At 41.4% G+C, this 17,899-nt stretch overlaps 1 protein-coding gene across 2 annotated transcripts in view; it reads left to right on the top strand.

Annotated features, from left to right (window-relative positions):
- The window catches only part of LOC126191310 (chondroitin proteoglycan 2-like), a 49,105-nt gene extending 31,622 nt beyond the window's left edge, over positions 1-17,483 (top strand). Inside the window, exons 1-3 of one of the 2 annotated variants that reach the window (XM_049932141.1) lie at positions 12,351-12,468; positions 13,346-13,425; positions 16,249-17,483. In XM_049932141.1, coding sequence (XP_049788098.1) covers positions 12,462-12,468; positions 13,346-13,425; positions 16,249-17,277 — 1,116 coding nt within the window. In that variant the 5' untranslated portion in view covers positions 12,351-12,461 and the 3' untranslated portion in view covers positions 17,278-17,483. Of the gene's footprint in view, positions 1-12,350; positions 12,469-13,345; positions 13,426-16,248 lie in introns of those variants that run through there. The other variant, XM_049932142.1, reaches the window with a different exon arrangement.
- The last annotated feature ends 416 nt before the right edge of the window (positions 17,484-17,899 follow it).

Genomic DNA, 17,899 nt, shown 5'->3' with positions numbered 1-17,899 from the left:
CTGCAGAGCGGTCTTTAATAACAGGTACTGGCCCATCCTGGTTCTCTACTAACTGAAGGAAATTTCCATTTCCCCGTGCTTACATGCAGTTGGCTGAAGTCGCATATTTCGAAAATTCAAGCGAAATCGGATGTTATCGACTGCTATCGTCCGCTATTGCTGTCACAAGATCTTCTTAAGCACCAGATTCCAAATATTATTCAGATTCATATAAGAGTCCATTTGAATAACATTACCGTCGTGTTTAGTGATCTCAATTGCCTCTCTGTACAACCTCATAATATTTGCTACTGGCTTCAGTATCTGCGTATTACCAAACCCACATCTACATGTTCATCTGCACGGACACTCCGCAAATCACATTTAAGTGCTTGGCAGAGGCTTCATCGAACCACCTTCACAATAATTCTCTATTATTCCAATCTCGAACAGCGCGCGGAAAAAGCGAACATCTATATATTTCCGTGCGAGCTCTGATTTCCCTTATTTAATTACGGTGATCGTTTCTCCCTACGTAGTTGGCGTTAACAAAATATTTTCCCACTTAGAGGTGATCGAAATTTCGTGAGAAGATTCCACAGCAACGAAAAACGCCTTTGTTTTAAAGATGTCCACCCAAAACCCTGTATCATTTCCGTCACACTCGTTCCCCTATTTCGAAATTATACAAAACGTGCTGACCTTCTTTGAACTTTCTTGATATACTTCGTCAAACCTAACTGGTTCAAATGGGTCTGAGCACTATGGGACTTAACATCTGAGGTTATCAGTCCCCTAGAACTTAGAACTACTTAAACCTAACTAACCTAAGGACATCACACATATCCATGCCCGATGCAGGATTCGAACCTGCGACCGTAGCAGCAGCACAGTTCCGGACTGAAGCGCCTAGAACCGCTCGGCCACAGCAGCCGGCTGCAGTATTCTATAAGAGGATGGAGCAGTGTAGTGTAGCCAGTCTCTCCAGTAGATCTGTTCCATTTTCTAAGTATCTTGCCAATTAAACGCAGTCTTCAGTTAGCCTTCCCTACAATATTTTCTGTGTGTTCCTTCCAATTTAAGTTACTCGTAATTGTTATTTAGCAGTCTTGTGAATGACCTATCAGTTGTCGTTATTTAGAAACAACTGCCAATTTTTGCGCCACACAGATATCTTTTGTAAATCGGTTTGTAATTTGTTTTGATGTACTGATGACTTTACTAGTCGATAAACGACAGCGTCATCTGCAAACAACCTAAGACGGCTGCTCAGACTGGCGCTTACACCATATATGCAAGAAGGAACAGTAAAGGGTCTAAAAGAGTATCTTTGCCAACCCTTGCCCAGTTAGCCATGCGATCCAGCGCACTGCTCTTCGGGCGGGAAGGCGTGCCGGTCCCGGGGACGAATCCGCCCGGCGGATTAGTGTAGAGGTCCTGTACGTGGATAGTTTTTAAGATGGTTTTCCATCTGCCTCGGCGACTGCGGGCTGGTTCCCCTAATAACAGCCCCAGTTACACTACGTCGGCGATTGCACAGCAAATACTTTCTCCATGTACGCTTACACCATAATTACTCTACCACGAAAACATTATGGTTACACTCGTCTGGTACGAGACGTTCCCAGGGGGGTCCACAGGGGGCCGAACAGTGCAATAACCATGAGATCGGTGTGGGACGGTGATGGGGTGAGTGGAATGTAGTAGCCTGTTTTGGGGTTGTGAACCACTGAGGGCAACGGCGGTGTCGATGCTTGTCCGTTGTTTCTAGGTCCCCAGTTCCATACAGTACAATACAATACAATACAATACTTTGTGGAACTGCAGAAATCACTTCTGTTTTCCTCGATGACTTTCCGTCAACTACTACGAACTGTGACCTCTCTGACAGGAAATCAAGAATCCAGTCACAGAGACGATATTCCGTAGTCACACAATTTGGCTAATAGCCGCTTGTATGGTACAGTGTCAAAAGCCGTCTCGAAACCCAGAAATACAGAATCAACTTGAAATTCCATCTCAATAGCACTCAACACTATGTATGAGTAAAGAGCTAGTTGTGTTTCACAAAAACGATGTTTTCTAAATCCGTGTTGACTGTATGTCAATAGACCATTTTCTTCGAGGTAATTCATAGTGTTGGAACACAATATGTGTTCCAAAATCCTGCTGCATGATATAACCCTGTAATTTAGTGGATTACTCCTACCACATTTTTTGAATAGTGTTGTAACCTGTGCAACTTTCCAGTCTTTGTATACAGATCATTCGTAGAGCAAACGATTGTATGTGATTGTTAAGTATGCAGCTGTAGTATCAGCATATTGTTAAAGGAACGTAACTGGTATACAGTCTGGATTGGATGGCTTCCGTTTGTTAAGTCATTTAGGTTTCTTCACTACTCCTAGGATATCTACTTCTACCTTACTCATTCCATCTAATGTGATGAATAAATTTATAAGTTTGTCTTGACCGGTTTCGACGGGTAAGACCGTCATCTTCAGATCTTGAAAAGTGCTTTTGGTTGCACGTCATGTTCCATTGTATGTTCATTACTCAGGCAATGTGAAGATTTTTTTGGAGAGTATAATGCACATTCCACACAGATTTGAGAAAACTACAAACAAGTTGCCACAAGTAAAATACACCTGGTGTAACTTGTCATCTCTACATATGTAGCACCCCTTTGTTGCTTTTCAGTTGTTAAACTCCACAGTATATAGAGCAGTGCGCAATTATGCCAATGTTTGCATTTAAATGACGAGAGGAACACATCTTGGAACCTTCTTACTCGTAGAACTACGTATGTTGAGTGATAAGTGTGGTGTCACCGCCAGACACCACACTTGCTAGGTGGTAGCGTGTAAATCGGCCGCGGTCCACTAGTATACGACGGACCCGCGTGTCGCCACTGTCAGTGATTGCAGACCGAGCGCCGCGACACGGCAGGTCTAGAGAGACTTCCTAGCACTCGCCCCAGTTGTACAGCCGACTTTGCTAGCGAAGCTACAGTGACAAATACGCTCTCATTTGCCGAGACGATAGTTAGCATAGCCTTCAGCTACGTCATTTGCTACGACCTAGCAAGGCGCCATTACCAGTTAATATTGAGATTGTAAAACCTGTACCGTAAAGAGCGATGTACACCAATTATGGATTAAAGTTAAGTATTCCAGAAGCTATGTACTATTTTTGGCTACTATAATTCCTTGTAATTTTCCAGACCCCACGCCAGCCTGCGTGAACTTTAACGCGTGCATTTCGGCCTCCTCTAGTTATACGGTGTTGGCTCTTCTGTCAACACATCAATAAGATTCCAAGATGTGCTTCTCTCAACAAGTAAATGCAAACATTGCATAATTGTGCAGTTTCACTATTGCGCCGTGGTAGGGTCACTTTAATGCCGTTTTTCCTTTCGGGCATTTTGTCACCATCGAGTGGCGTCTTATTCCTCCCTGAGTTACTGTCTGAACGAGTTGCTCACTTGCCTCCGTCAGTGGCAGCAGCAGCGTTAATCGATACTGGTACTGCTGTAACTTCTTTGGTGTGGCAGTTATATCTCCGTGTCACGGTGTGTGTGGCAGTTAGTCGGGCACGGAGCAGCAGTCGGGGACGAAGGTGCGTCGGGCACGGAGCTCAATGAGGTGTGGACAGCCAGTATTTGCCGACCGCTGGCGACACACATTGACTGTCCGACTGAAGAAGACTGGAGCGTGAACGTCCGTTGTTTGGTCGTTCGGTCGGTCGTCTCGTCGGCGGACGTGTGTTTGATCTTTTGGCCGTTTCCGCGTGAGGGGAGTTGGTCGGTTGCGGCGGAGCAGCGAGGATGACTCTGCGGTGTGTGATCAGGCCGGGGCCGACCCTTGGAACACTTCTGAGCACCACTGTTGGTTGTTTGTGATTGTCATTTTATTTGGTCGCAGGTGCTGTGCCAAGCCCTCAGCCATGTATTAATATTGTCTGTTTTATGTTTAGTATATGACCTTCAGCCGAACTTCATAACAACTTTAAGATTAGGCCTTCAGCCGTGTTTCATTTACAATTCCTGTTGCTCTGTATTTAGGCCGTCAGCCGCTTTTGTTTCAGAATCTGTGGCTTTAATTGTAAATCTTTGTCGGGAAGGTTTCTCTTTAATTATTTTCAAATCGTGAATCGGCCTTCAGATGTGTTCTGTAAATGTTTGTCTAAAGGTTGTCTTTAATTATTGAGTAATTGCTTGGGCCTTCACCCGACGAGATACTTCAAGTTTTCTTAAGATGTTTTTCTGTTGTACTGTTTAAAGGGTTATTCTTTAAGTCTTTCTTTTGTTATGTAAAGAAAATTTTGTAATTGGGCTTTCAGCCGTAGAATTAACTTGAATTTTCCTTGATATGGCATTTAGCCGGAAGATATTGTAATTTTACTTAAATAAGGCCTTCAGCAGTTACTCTAAATCCTGCTGTTTTAAAAGCAATCATTTAAATTTATTCTGGAGAAGTTACTTGGGCCCTCATCCGTAAATTGATCTTTGTTGTTTTAAAGAGAAAACTGTGCATTGGTTCAAGGAATAAAGTGGTGTGTGTGTACCTGTATAACTAACAGTAACTGACCTTAGCCCCTTTCCACAAATTCATCCGCTCTGTCCTGCGAAATCAGAAATTCAACTACACAGGGTGATTCACAAGAAAATGCAAATATTTTAACATGTTATTTCAGAAGTAAAACTAAAAAAAATAGTTCATATAAACATAAGTCCGCAATTGTTCAGTTACGGAGTTACGCTTAATAAGAGATTTCGCCTGAAATTTAGCAACTTCGCTAATAAGAAGCAATCGCAAAACTTTACGCAGTTAACGTAAAGCACAATTTCAATTTTTTTGTTATTGATCTGGTGAATCTAACAAAAACATGTCCCAGACGTGTATCTACATAAGTTTTCCAGAATATCCAGAGAAGCAAAGACGTAATTTCTCGCAATCCTCTCAGTTTGATAACGAACGCGATATTCGTTAACTGCAGCCGTAGCATTACCATTACACTTGCCAAAAATAAACACCATATCGGTGTATTCCTCTGTCGTAAATTTGAAAGACATCCCTATTTCATTAATAATATAGAAAGTACAACAGTTACTACGTGGTTTCATATAAATACACTATGTTCTTTCACTTAAGGTTACGAAACAACTGAAACAACTCACTAACGGTTGCCTACAATGACATAAATATTTCTAGATTCTTAATGGAAAGTAAACAAATTTTATTGTATAATAATATTTGCTTCTCTAAATGTTCTGGAAAACTTCTGCAGATAGACCCCTGGGATGTGCTTTATTAGATTCACAGGCCAATAACAACAAAATAACGTAAATCGTGCTTTACTTTAAACTCATACAGTTTTGCGGTGTTTTCATAGTAGCGACGTTGCTAAATTTCGGGCAAAATCTTTTATTAGACGTAATTCCGTAACTAGACATTTGCAGATCTACGTTTATCTCAGTTTTTTTTATTTAGTTTTACTTGCAGAATAACACATTAAAATATTTGCATATCTACCTGAATCACCATGTATATTGTGGATTTTAACAAACGACAAGCATCAGAGGAGTAAAACGTTAGTAGACACCCCAATTTCCACAAGTTGCATTATAGCTATGTAAAATTTTACTTATGATTAACAAATCTGTAACAGTTTTGCATCGACCTTGACTATAAACAGTCTCCTTATAGTACAGAGATACCCAATTCTTGTTTCGCGTTATGAGAAAAAAATGTTCAAATGTGTGTGAAATCTTATGGGACTTAACTGCTAAGGTCATCAGTCCCTAAGCTCACACACTACTTAACCTTAAGTAGCCCAAGAACAAACACACACACACACACACACCCATGCCCGAGAGGGGACTCGAACCTCCACCGGCGCGTTATGAGAAACTTGAATAGAATGATGTGGTCCAGTGGCTGCAAGTTGGGTCCTATAACAGCCGATCTGCCTTTTTCTCCCCTCCTACTCTTGTTCTTGTATTCTTCTGCTCGTTTCTGGACCGTTCATTTAGCAGTACCAACGTAATCATCTTCACAATTAAGCGAACTCTTGTAAATTCCTACTTCTTCCAGTAGTATGCGAGTATCTTTAGCTGACCTTATGTGTTCCTCTATGTAACGGGTAGGTTAATAGATTACACACACATTCCATCTGTTCAAGATTTTTCCAATGATTTTGGTAATGTATTTGATGCACCCCAGGAATGACTTGGATTTCGCACACGTTTGTACATGACTATAATCTTCCAGTGGTTGTCTCATCGCCTTCTTTATCTCAGCGGACGGATATGCAGAACATTGCATTAGGTAGCTAACTCAAGTCTGCGTCGGAGCACACATTTTTCTAGCTTGAACAGCCGTCTTCCTGAATGCTCTTTCCAAAGTAAAAACTCTGTAGTCCTAAGAGCATGTTTAAATTTACACTACTTTCCATCTTCATTCAAGTGAAAGATGAATCTTTCTTTAGCAACCGGTATTTTCCACGTAAGAGTAGTAGCTCAGGCTTACATCGATCGTCTTAAAATTCGCAAATAATTCCATTAAGGGCAGTAATAGTTCTTCTTGTTATCTCTCAGGAGTAGATAACCCAGCGTCGAAATGAACATCCTTACTCCAAGCGCTTCTAGTAACTGACATGTGCGTGTTACCCAATTTTAAAATCAGCAGATTACGTATATTGAGCCAAAGCTCACAAGAAATCCGACGTTTTTTAGTTGTTCCCAAGAAACTCGCAATCAAAAAAGATGCAAGAAAATGTTGTACGTTTAACGATTACGTTACTTTAATTAACTAAATTCGGTCTCATACCGAGGCAATCAACACTGAAGAAAGTGCAGTAGTTATTCAGTGAGGGTCAGGGTGAGTAGCCAGTGGTCATGGTTTGTTGTCGCCTCCCTAAAACTTGTTAACGTGTGTCGTATGTGTATATACATTGCCTTGAGTGCATGTATAACATAGCAGCCGCGCAGCGTAGCAGTGCGGTCTACGGTTCGCGCAGCTGCCCCCCGTCGGAGGTTCGAGTCCTCCCTCGGGCATGGGTGTGTGTGTTGTCCTTGGCGTAAATCAGGTTAAAAGTGCGAGGCCCAGGCACCTATGGCCTCAGCAGTTTAGTCCCATAAGACCTTACCACAAATTTCCAATAACATAGCAGCGTCGTTGTTGCTAAGGATCGCTCTGGGCATCGTGACATCATTTCAAAGAAGCGTCGATGATGGTGTGGGGAAGCCGACAGACAAATTTTCGAAGTGTCATTTAGTCATATAGTCATTAGTCTTGCCCTAGACTACGGCCTGCTGGATATTAGATTGTTTATTTATCCACTGAGAGAAAGGAAAGATGAATAAAGATATAAAATAGAATAAGACGGGAAGTGCCTATGCCGACACATACACCTTTCCCTACTACACTGTAGTAGGACAAACAAATTAATTCATTTGAGGGTATAAACGTTGCTACGTTTATCGACGAAACAGTCACTTCTGTACCAGCGACGACTCTACACCAGCTGACAATCTACCCGAGCTGAGCCTCGATGACAGATAAGGGCATATAAGACCGTCTAGATCGCATTATGCACATTTTATTTATAAAGTCGTTTCGTCTGCTGCCATTAACAATTCAAAATTTGGAACTTCTAATAAAACATTCGGTGTCATTGTCAAGAAAACCTCTTTGTGAAGGGAGCATAGGCATATTTGATGCTGACGTTAAACGTTGTTTTGCAAGTCCTGGTTTTGTTATGGTGATGGGAGTAGTCGAAAAGAAGATACAGAAAACAAAATTTATTACGACATGTAGACGGTCTTGTGCAACAAATACCTGCTAGGATCGTGGGGCCGGTGAGGAAATTAATTTCCTGTATTAATAAGACACTAGAAGGTTATTCCATGCAGCATCAAACTTACGCCAGAGCCGTCAGGGGTAATAGCTGGCTAGTAGTGGCACGAAATGGACTAACAAGCTAAGGAATGACGAGGTTCTCCAGAGTCACGGTGAGGAAAAGTATGTGTGAAAAACACTGATAAGAAGAAGGGACAGGATGATAGGACATCTGTTAAGACACGACGGAATAACTTCCATGGTACTAGAGGTAGTAGACGGTAAAAATTGTAGAAGAAAACAGCGATTGGAATATATCGAGCAGATAACTGGGGAGAAAGGTCACAAGTGCTACTATAGGATGAAAAGGTTGGCATAGGAGAAGAATTCGCGGTGGTCAGCATCAAACCAGTCAGAAGATTGATGACTCAAAAAATAAATATAAAGAAATAAATAAACAACAACTAGTGGTATGACTTTTTCTCGGCCACCCAAGAGCACACGGTTCGAGCAGGTGGGATATCAGGTGAACATGCCGGCTGGAATAACATTTCTCAGATGGTGTCGCATCGACTGTGAGGACATAATCAAAGACGAAGACGTTCCATGAAAGAATCAACCGAATGGGCTGAAACTAGAAGAGGTGAAGTACATTTACAGACAAACAAATCATTATGATTCCAGGAAAATTGGAGGATTTATTCAACAGAAAGAGCTTTTCAAAATGAACAAGTCACTAACGTGTTAGTCCACCTCTGGCCCTTTTGGAATCAGTTACTGAGCTTGGCACTGGCCTTGCTCCTGTGGGCTACGTGCTAAATGCAGTTCAATAGGCGTGTTTAATTGTCAAATGCCGAGCTGATTGGAGAGCACTGCCTATAATGCTCCAAGGGTCTTCATTGGGGAAAAGATCCGTTGGCCTTATTGGTCGTGGTAAGGTAAAGCAAGGACGACGACCATCAGTAGAAACTCTTGCCGTTTGCGGTCGGTTTTTATCTTGCTGAAATGTAAGCCCAGGATGGCTCACCATTAAAGGCAACAAATCGGGGCCAAGAATATAGTCGATGTACCTCCGTGCTGAGAGCCAAAGTGGTAAAACTAAGAAATAAGATGGCCCCCCAGAGACTATCACTGCTGATTGTCGACAGAGACTATCACTACTGATTTTTCAGGTGACAGTTTGATGTACCACCTTTGTCTGTGGCATTGCTGGTCATCGGGGATCAATTCCTAGCGGGACTCATCGCTGAAGATATTTCTACTCCAGACAATGAGGTTCCATTCCGAACGTACCCAACAGCCCTGCAGTCGGGCTTTCTGGTGTACAGAGGTCAATGGTAGTTGGCGCATGGGGCGCCGTAAGCTCAGCCCTCTTTCTGTTAGTGATCCTTGTGGTCGCTGAAGCAAAATTCAGATCAATGATAATGTGGAATGCAGGGTTCTGAGTGGTCCTCTGACGTCTGCTCAATCTAGGTCGACCATTTCCTTCTTCACTTTGTATTTGGCCTTTTTATTTTACGATGTTTATTAATTAATTAATTTTTTGGGTCATTACTCTTCTGAATAGTTCGATGCGAGCCGCCATGAATTCCTCTCCTGTGCCAACATTTTCATCTCAGAATAACACTTGCAATCACCGTCTTCAGTTATTTGCTGAATACATTTCAGTCTCTGTCTTTCTCTACTGATATTACCATCTACAGCTCCATCTAATACCATGGAAGCTGTTCTCTGATGTCTTAACACATGTCATCCTCTCCCTTCTTCTTGTCCATGTTTTCCACATATTCCTTTTCTCTTCAATTCTGCGCAGAATCTCCTCATTCCCTACTTTACCACTCCAACTAACTTTCAATCTCCGTGTGTAGCACCACATCTCAGACGCTTCGATTCTCTTCTGTTCCGGTATCCCCAAAAGTCCGTGTTTCACTATTACCCAATGCTGTGCTGCAAACGCATATTCTCAGAAATTTCGTCTCGAGTTAAGGTCAATGTTTCATACCGGCAGAATTTTCTTGGCCAGGAATGCCCATTTTGCCAGTGCTGGACTGCTTTCGATGTCCTCCTTGCTCCGTTTGTCACGTTTATTTTGCTGCCTTTCCAGCAGAGTTCCTTAATAATTTCATCTACTTAATGATGTTAATTTTCTCGCTGTTATCATATCTCCTACTTCTCATTACTTTTACCTTTCTTCTAGTTACTCTCAATTCACACTCTGTACTCATTAGCCGTTGATCCGATTCGGTAGACCATGCAGTTCTTCTTCATTTTCATTGACGATAGCAATGTCATCTGTGAATCGTATCACTGATATCCTTTCACCTTGAACTTTTATCCCAATACGGTTTACCCATTGTTGCCAACATCGTCCGATAGTGGTATGGCTCCTATTGAATTTTCCAAAGTTTCGCCGATTACTCCATCCGTCTTCTTTGAACCCAACTACATGTCCACTCTCGAATGTTGACATCTACATATATAGTCCACGCGCCGGTCTGTTAGGCATTGTTACTATCTAACTGAGTAAATTGAATGGAATTTACGAAGACTTTATGCCCTGGAATCAGTATGACTCCCGTTGGTGCATTGTTTTCCTGTCTTAGAATGTGTTTTTCCCTCACTCAATGTTTGTGACGTATGTCTATAATTCAATATTCCCGACGAAACAGAATGTCCGTCATCTCGGGCGCTAATCCACGAGGGCGTTAAGATCTTACATGTCGTTGTATCCGAAACTTTTCAACCCCCGTTTCCACATTAGGATAACTGACGAGCAAAGTGAGCAGCAATATCGTGGTACGGTGAATCACTGTCTCCATACGTCATTTACCTACTGCAGACCAAGCCTGATTCGTTCTGGCAGACGTTTCTGCTTCTTACACGAGACTTAGCATCAGCTTCATTAACGACCAGATATCTATTGCGTCTTCGAATGACAACGTTTGCATTGTCTCTGCTCATAAGTAGCATGTAAAAGCTGTCGCTTATGACTACTTTGTACACTGTATGGAAGTTTCACGTTTGTTATGTGCCATCTACATTGTAGTGTAATTTAATGACGTACATGGTAGTTAGGAAACCACATGTCATGTTTGGTTACACAAATTAATTTTGCCTCATGAGGCGAGACAGTCCACAGGAAACGTTTCAAAGCTGTTTGTAGGACAGAGGAAAGAGGAACCAAAACATCTGCTGCAAAGGAAGCTATGTAATAGACTGAAGGGCTCGCAGGGTAGTGTATGCTTATCAACTGTCAGACAGCATAGTAGCAAGAAGTGCCAAACAGTTAATATGCAGTTAATTCAGTATTTGTGCTGTGACCGTTGGGCACTGATGAAGCTTCTACGCAAGTCGCACAGGGTCCGCTCTCGCAACAGGTCAATGTGGTCATAAATGTACTCCATTTGATTATACAATGAGAGCTATATTTGTGTCTTCATGCTATCAGTTTCCTCATTTTAGTCTGAGATTAACGTTGTGGTATAGAGCCACAGTCAATTATATTTGCTAAGTAAAGGGTTCGCCAACATCGTGTTTCCAGCACTGTTGTGCTTAATTTAAGGTACATGATTAGAATTACCTCTCAAATGGTGTTTACCTATGGATTTGCTTGTAGATCCCGAAGATTATAGTGAAAAATGGTCCAAGCTATTTCAGTTCCCATACACTCGTGTGCGAGATTCTATGAGGGCGTGCTGAAAAGAAATGCCTCCGAATTTTTTAAGCGAAGCATCTTCAAACTGTTTAAATAAAACGAACGTTATTAAGAGTCCACAGCTTTGTTTCTCATCTTTATTCTTCCTTCGAGGCTAGAGGGTTCCGAATTGTAGCATGTAACATGGTAGGTAACATAGCAGTGAGTAACTTAGCTATGGTGGTGTGTGACAAACACCTTGTTGTAATCGAGTTTCGAATTCCAAGAGTTCGTCCAAACATGGAGCACATTCCTCCTTCAGCATCGCAACGACAGACCACACAAGAGCTCTGTGACCTCTGCAACAATCCGACGTCTTGAGTTCACTGTCATCAATGATCCTTCAGAAAGTCCCGAATTAGCACCATCCGTGTTTCATCCGTTTCCAAAACTTACAGAACACCCTCGTGGAATTCACTTTGAAAGTGATGAAGCAGTGCAAGCAGATGTGACGTTGTGGCTCCGTCAACAAAGCCAAATATTCTACAGTGATGGTATTATCAAATTTGTCTCTCGTTGGGAGAAATGTGTTCGTCGACAGGGTGACTATGTTGAGAGATAAATATGTAGGCATGAGGGAAAAAACACAGCATGTTAATAACATTTGTTTTATTTAAAATCCACAAGTGTTTTCACACATAGACAATTACCTTCAGTACGCCCTCTTACAATTTAACACGCCCTGTGACAGGCAGATTTATAGATGACGCTATCAGGAAATTACACATGTTCTCACCTTGTGCAACAGCAGTTGTCAGTGTCAGATAAGAAATGAATGCATCTAGACGAATGCGTTGTCCACAATGGCAGATTTGTTTCTTATCTGCGACGCTGACGTTCGTGCGGTTGTGTCTGACGAACGAAGATAGCCCGTTCGGGGATTATTTAAGCGGTACGAATGTAAGTCTAAGCCACCTTTTGCGGACAGTAACGTGACTTGAGCAAACATGAGAGGTAAGATGCAATTGCCGCTATACTCGCTCTTTATTGACTTTAATATAGCTTCTGCTTGGTTAGAAAATATACCACGTATAAATAAACTTATATTCTCGAATAGAGCTGGTGCCAAAATGTTCACTTGACTGTGTGCTGCGTTGTGTATTGTGGTTTCTCTGGGTAACGTATCTCAGATATTTATAAGTAAGTAAGGGAGTTGATTTATTCTACTGTATACCTCTAAAGCAACAGCTGAAATAAGTTTCGATATAGCCGACAAAAACAGATACTGGGAACTCTGAAAGCATGTATACGCTTAGGTAACAAGCAAACTTAGAACATCTAAATGCAGTGCACACTTTTATCTAAGTATAAAATATTCAAACTAATAACAGAGACAAGGCCAAGCGACGTTTGTCTCGTGCACAATAGCGATAGCGGGTATTGCGGAACAATTCAAACGATATCTAATGTTTGCTAATTATAATTTGTAACAGACTACGATTACCACTGTCTTTTATTACACTGTATGTTTAGTAAGCAAACTGCTAACATTTAACGTTCCGTCGGTCATGATTTCATTAAATTCTTATGCTAGTTGAGTTTATAAAGAATAGATAAGTATGCCGAACGTTGAATATAACAAGGAAAACCTTCTACCGAACGATGTTAATTTTATGGGATGTTACGAGTACAACTCATTCTGTCCCACTGAGAGGAATGTGGGATGAGCATTTAGAATTCCCATCAGTATTACTTATAACGAAAGAGCAAATTGTCGAAATTTCTTAGCTTTGTTTAAAACGAAAATTTCACACAGAGCAATAAACAAATGCATTACGTGTTAGCAAGCTTGTGTTATAGGATCCATGTTACATCGTGCTTTACTTTTCAGGGTTTCCACTACTTGTGACCGTCGTGCTAGCGGCCTTGGTTGGAAGCAGCAGTGCAGCTTCCATCCGAAAGGTGACTGTGGTAAGTGTATGCAGCAACCTGCATATTATGTTGTGTGTTCTTTAGTAAGAAACCTGTCGCTCAGTTAATGTAATCGATTCCAAATGTGGGTGTGTGTACAGAATTATTATTCTAATCAATCAGTATGCTAGCCAGCAGTTTACCAGTATTAACTTAGTATTATTAATATTTGCTTTCTCTAAATCCAAACTGCATAAGTGATAATCGCCAAAGATGAAATAGTTCTGCTAAATTTGTTTCATGGAATATTCTCGGTCCGATTGTTTCAGGAAAATAGCTGTTAATTTAAAATAATATCCAAATTGTGAATTCATTTAAAGGCTAAGTATAATCTGCTACTATTTGTTATCTTACGCAATACTTCTACAAGTATGTTCAGTCTTTGAGGCGAAAAGAAATTGCGATAAAAGGGTTAATAATCTATATACCTAAAGGGTGTTTAGAAATTCGCGTTACAACCTTCTACAACTGGTAGACGCGACTGAATGTGTAATATTTAAAATTGAAACCTATATGTGAAAACATATGTTCACGTGCTACAGCAGCTTGCAAACATGTTGGTAACGAGACCACTTTTACAAATAATTGGTTGGCAGGACCCAGGACATCATTTGTTTCACAATTACACTTATTAATAGCCAACGAAATTTCTCGTTTACTCGTTCATGAGTTCTGTTCAACGTGATGCAGTACAGTCTCTTCCTATTCGGATGTGCGTCGTCTCCTTCGTGTAGCACAGTCACGTCAGCTGACGGTGAAGGTACCATTTCACGAAGCCGTTGCGTTATTGTTGCGCAAAGGGTTAAGATGAGTTCTGACGTTGTGGAAAACGATCTTGACAAAGGCGACGAGCATCGCTTCCCCTCCGCGAGCTTCGCCATTCAGAAGGATCCATCGATGTAATACGCAAACGTGTACTAAACTACACTGCTCTGTCACAGACATTTGACTGAGGCTCGAACCGGATCAAAGAGGCAGGACAGACGTCAAATGACATCAGCCAATCCGATTACAGTCCATCCCCCCCCCCCCCCCCCCTCAGCATTACTACCCTGTTGCACACCTACGTAACAAACATGTGTTCAAACAGCTGTAGCAACGAAATCGGTTCCTATTCATAGATTATGTACTCACTCCCGTCAACAAAAGGTAGAAGTTCGTAATGAGAGTTTACTAACACCATGTAACGGAGTAAAATATTATAGGAATGGAATGATTATACACTGCAGGAACATCGATGTTGTTACCTTTCACTTAGTTAACTTCTGTGTCTTACTGAACATGGAATTTGAATTTCCAGTCTTAAAAATCATTCATGTTCACAAGACTAAAAAAAGAAGCTATAATATGTTTTCGCATTTTGTTGGATGTACGTTTAGTGACAGTTGTAAGAAAATAACCATGAATTACCGAGTCGGAATTGTCTACAGTATGACATTTGAGATCGAAGTCAGTTTTCGCTGGTATTCTTGTCTTCCATTCTTATGAGAAAGCAGTGTCTTGAAGACTGCTATGTCACACATTCTCGCTATAATATGCTGTGTCCTCTCTCTCGACCATCTTCTCTGGTAACGATCAGCAAGAAAAAGTCTTACATTTTCTTGCAGGCAGTAAGAATATACCGCCAAGGTAAGCACTGTGCCACTACTGCTTAACAAAAAGTTATAAGCTAACTGGTTACACTAATATAACACTATATTTAGTATTATGAACATTACAGATACAGACTGAAATGTTGCTCATATACAGTTGGTAAAACACTAACAGCTGAAGAATTTTCGTAAATGGTTCATCCTACATACGATAATATCATTTCCGTGAAATAACACTGAACGTAGATCTGTATTTGTAGATGATGAACCACAGCTCCACTGACAAAATTTTGAAGATAATCAGAGATATTTTCTAAATAGTTTGACGGAGGAGACAAGTATTCTCTGGAGGCACTTTACAGAGTAATACTGTGATTATCATTTATTCTGTCGATTACACAATACTCGTACAATTGTTCGGCAGTTCCTTCACACAGACACCACAGACGCTTATATGCTGATGTTATTTCTGTAGATGCAGGAACATCGTTTTCAGGACTGTTTTCCACTGCATTGAGTGGACCCAACTGAGAGATGCATATCTGGAAACTCTCTGGCAGTAAACATATCCATAGTAATATGTATAACTGATAATTTGCAGTCAACACTCATGAAAAAACAAAGGTGTATCGGACGCAAGTAGTAAAATTCACGCTTCAGGGGAAATAGTAGGCATTACTTTTATCATCATAAGTATCACTAGTGAATGCTCGAAGTTTGTTTTCGAATAAGTCACACAGCACTACTTCCTATATTTCCATAATGGTGCAAGCAATTTCAGTTCAGTGCGGATACAAAGGTAAACGGAGATAAAAAAAAAGAATAAAACAAAAACACCAGTTTCCTTTTCTTCTACAATATTAGTTTTACTGTTAACAAGGCCATCTTCAGACATTTACTCAAACTCGTAAGCCGAAAACCGTTTAACAATAAAACTAATACTGTAGAACTTAAGCAAACTGGCGATTCTCATTTATTATAATGTTGCTCTAGCAAGAACTGACGGAAGAATCTGTCAACATGACACAAAAAAAAAAAAAAAGAAATCAGACGAACTGATATATTTCTCTAGCGATTCTCTGAAAGCCACAAGCCACTGTACCAAAATATTCTGAAAGTAATCCTAGACAAACGAGGAGATACTGACGATAGAAATAACCCTGTGTATTGCTAATAGAATATAATGATAATGAAAACCCAGTAATACTAACAAATACGCTATTTCTTTCAGATGAGTGCAACTTGCAAGGGAGCTTCTGGGCCATTTCCGAACCCGGACAGCTGCAGAAGCTTCCTACAATGTGAGCCATCAGGCGTTGCAACGGTCATCCCATGCCCAGCAAACCTCGAGTTCAATCCAAATCTGAAGGTGTGTGACTTCCCAGAGAGAGCTGGTTGCTCTTCATCACCGTCTCCACCAGCTGACGACGACAATGGAAATGGTGGGGGATCAGATGATAACGGAGGCGATTCACCAGCTCCACCATCTGGCGACGCCCCCACCTGTCCCCCATGGAATCCTAATGACGTCACCCAGCTGCCCAATCCGAATGACTGCAGCAGCTTCTACAAGTGTGACGAGAACGGCGTTGCCTGGGTCATTGAATGCCCAGCCGGTCTCGAATACAATGCAGATCTGAGAGTGTGTGACTACCCAGAAAATGCTGGTTGTTCATCATCTGCACCAAGCAACCCATCTGATGATACACCTTCTGAGGGGGGTGAAGATAACGGAAATTCTAATGGGGGTAATGATGTGAGTCCAAATCCACCAGCTGGAGATGCTCCTACTTGTCCAGCTTGGAATCCAAATGACGTCACACAGTTGCCCAATCCCAGTGACTGCAGCAGCTTCTACAAATGCGACGAGAATGGAGTGGCTTGGCTCATACCATGCCCAGCTGGACTCGAGTACAATGCGAAGCTGAGGGTATGCGACTACCCAGAAAGTGCTGGTTGCTCGTCGTCTGCTGATCCAAGTAACCCATCTGGCGACGATTCCTCTAATGGCGGCCAAGACAACGGAAATACTGGCTCTGGTAATGGCGAAAGCCCACAGGAACCAGTTGCAGACGCTCCCACATGCCCACCTTGGAATCCGGATGACGTCACCCAATTGCCTAACCCAAGCGACTGTAACAGCTTCTACAAGTGCGACGAGAACGGAGTTGCCTGGTTGATCCCGTGCCCAGCAGGACTGCAGTACAACGCCGAGCTGAGGGTATGCGATTACCCTGCAAACGCCGGATGTTCCGTCTAACATGAATAACCCTCCATTAAGACAATATTTGTGTAATCACCCAGTGTTCAGCCACCAAATGTTTGACTCAAAGCATGTTTGAAGTGTTCTTTGTTGAAATATCTCAGCTGTCCGCCTACAGATACTGAGGTTATGATGAAATGTGTTAAGTTCTCTATGGATTACATCTGATAATTGAATGGAATAAAATTATGATGAACAAGACATATTCTTTTCTAACCTTTCCTACTAATTATCCCATCATTTTGTGTGTTAAAATGGAATGTAATTGAAGAAATGAAATAACTTTGATGTAGCTCTATGTCTACGAAATAACGTATGCAGAATTTTGATCTAAGAGCTTCTCTCTGTATATTAAAGAAAATGTCCTGACATAGTCGCCCAGCCCATACCGAAACTTAAAGTTTGAAGAGGGCATCGTTTAGGAAGAGATTTTCCGTAATGCCACCCATTAGAGGGTGAAAGAGGCTCCAATGGTTTTTGAAAATATCTCCCTAATAACGCAAGTTTTAAGCTAGAACTACGAAAACTGGTATTTGGTTCCTTGGTCAGAAATTAATAAATACTTGTTTCATCTTTTTGGGTATTTAAATCATATTTGGGTGAAATAGTGGGTGATAGC

This window comes from Schistocerca cancellata, chromosome 6 (assembly GCF_023864275.1).
Source record: "Schistocerca cancellata isolate TAMUIC-IGC-003103 chromosome 6, iqSchCanc2.1, whole genome shotgun sequence".
Taxonomy (NCBI): Eukaryota; Metazoa; Arthropoda; class Insecta; order Orthoptera; family Acrididae; genus Schistocerca; species Schistocerca cancellata.
Note: the sequence above shows the minus strand (reverse complement) of the source record. Positions and strands in the feature narration are given on the sequence as shown.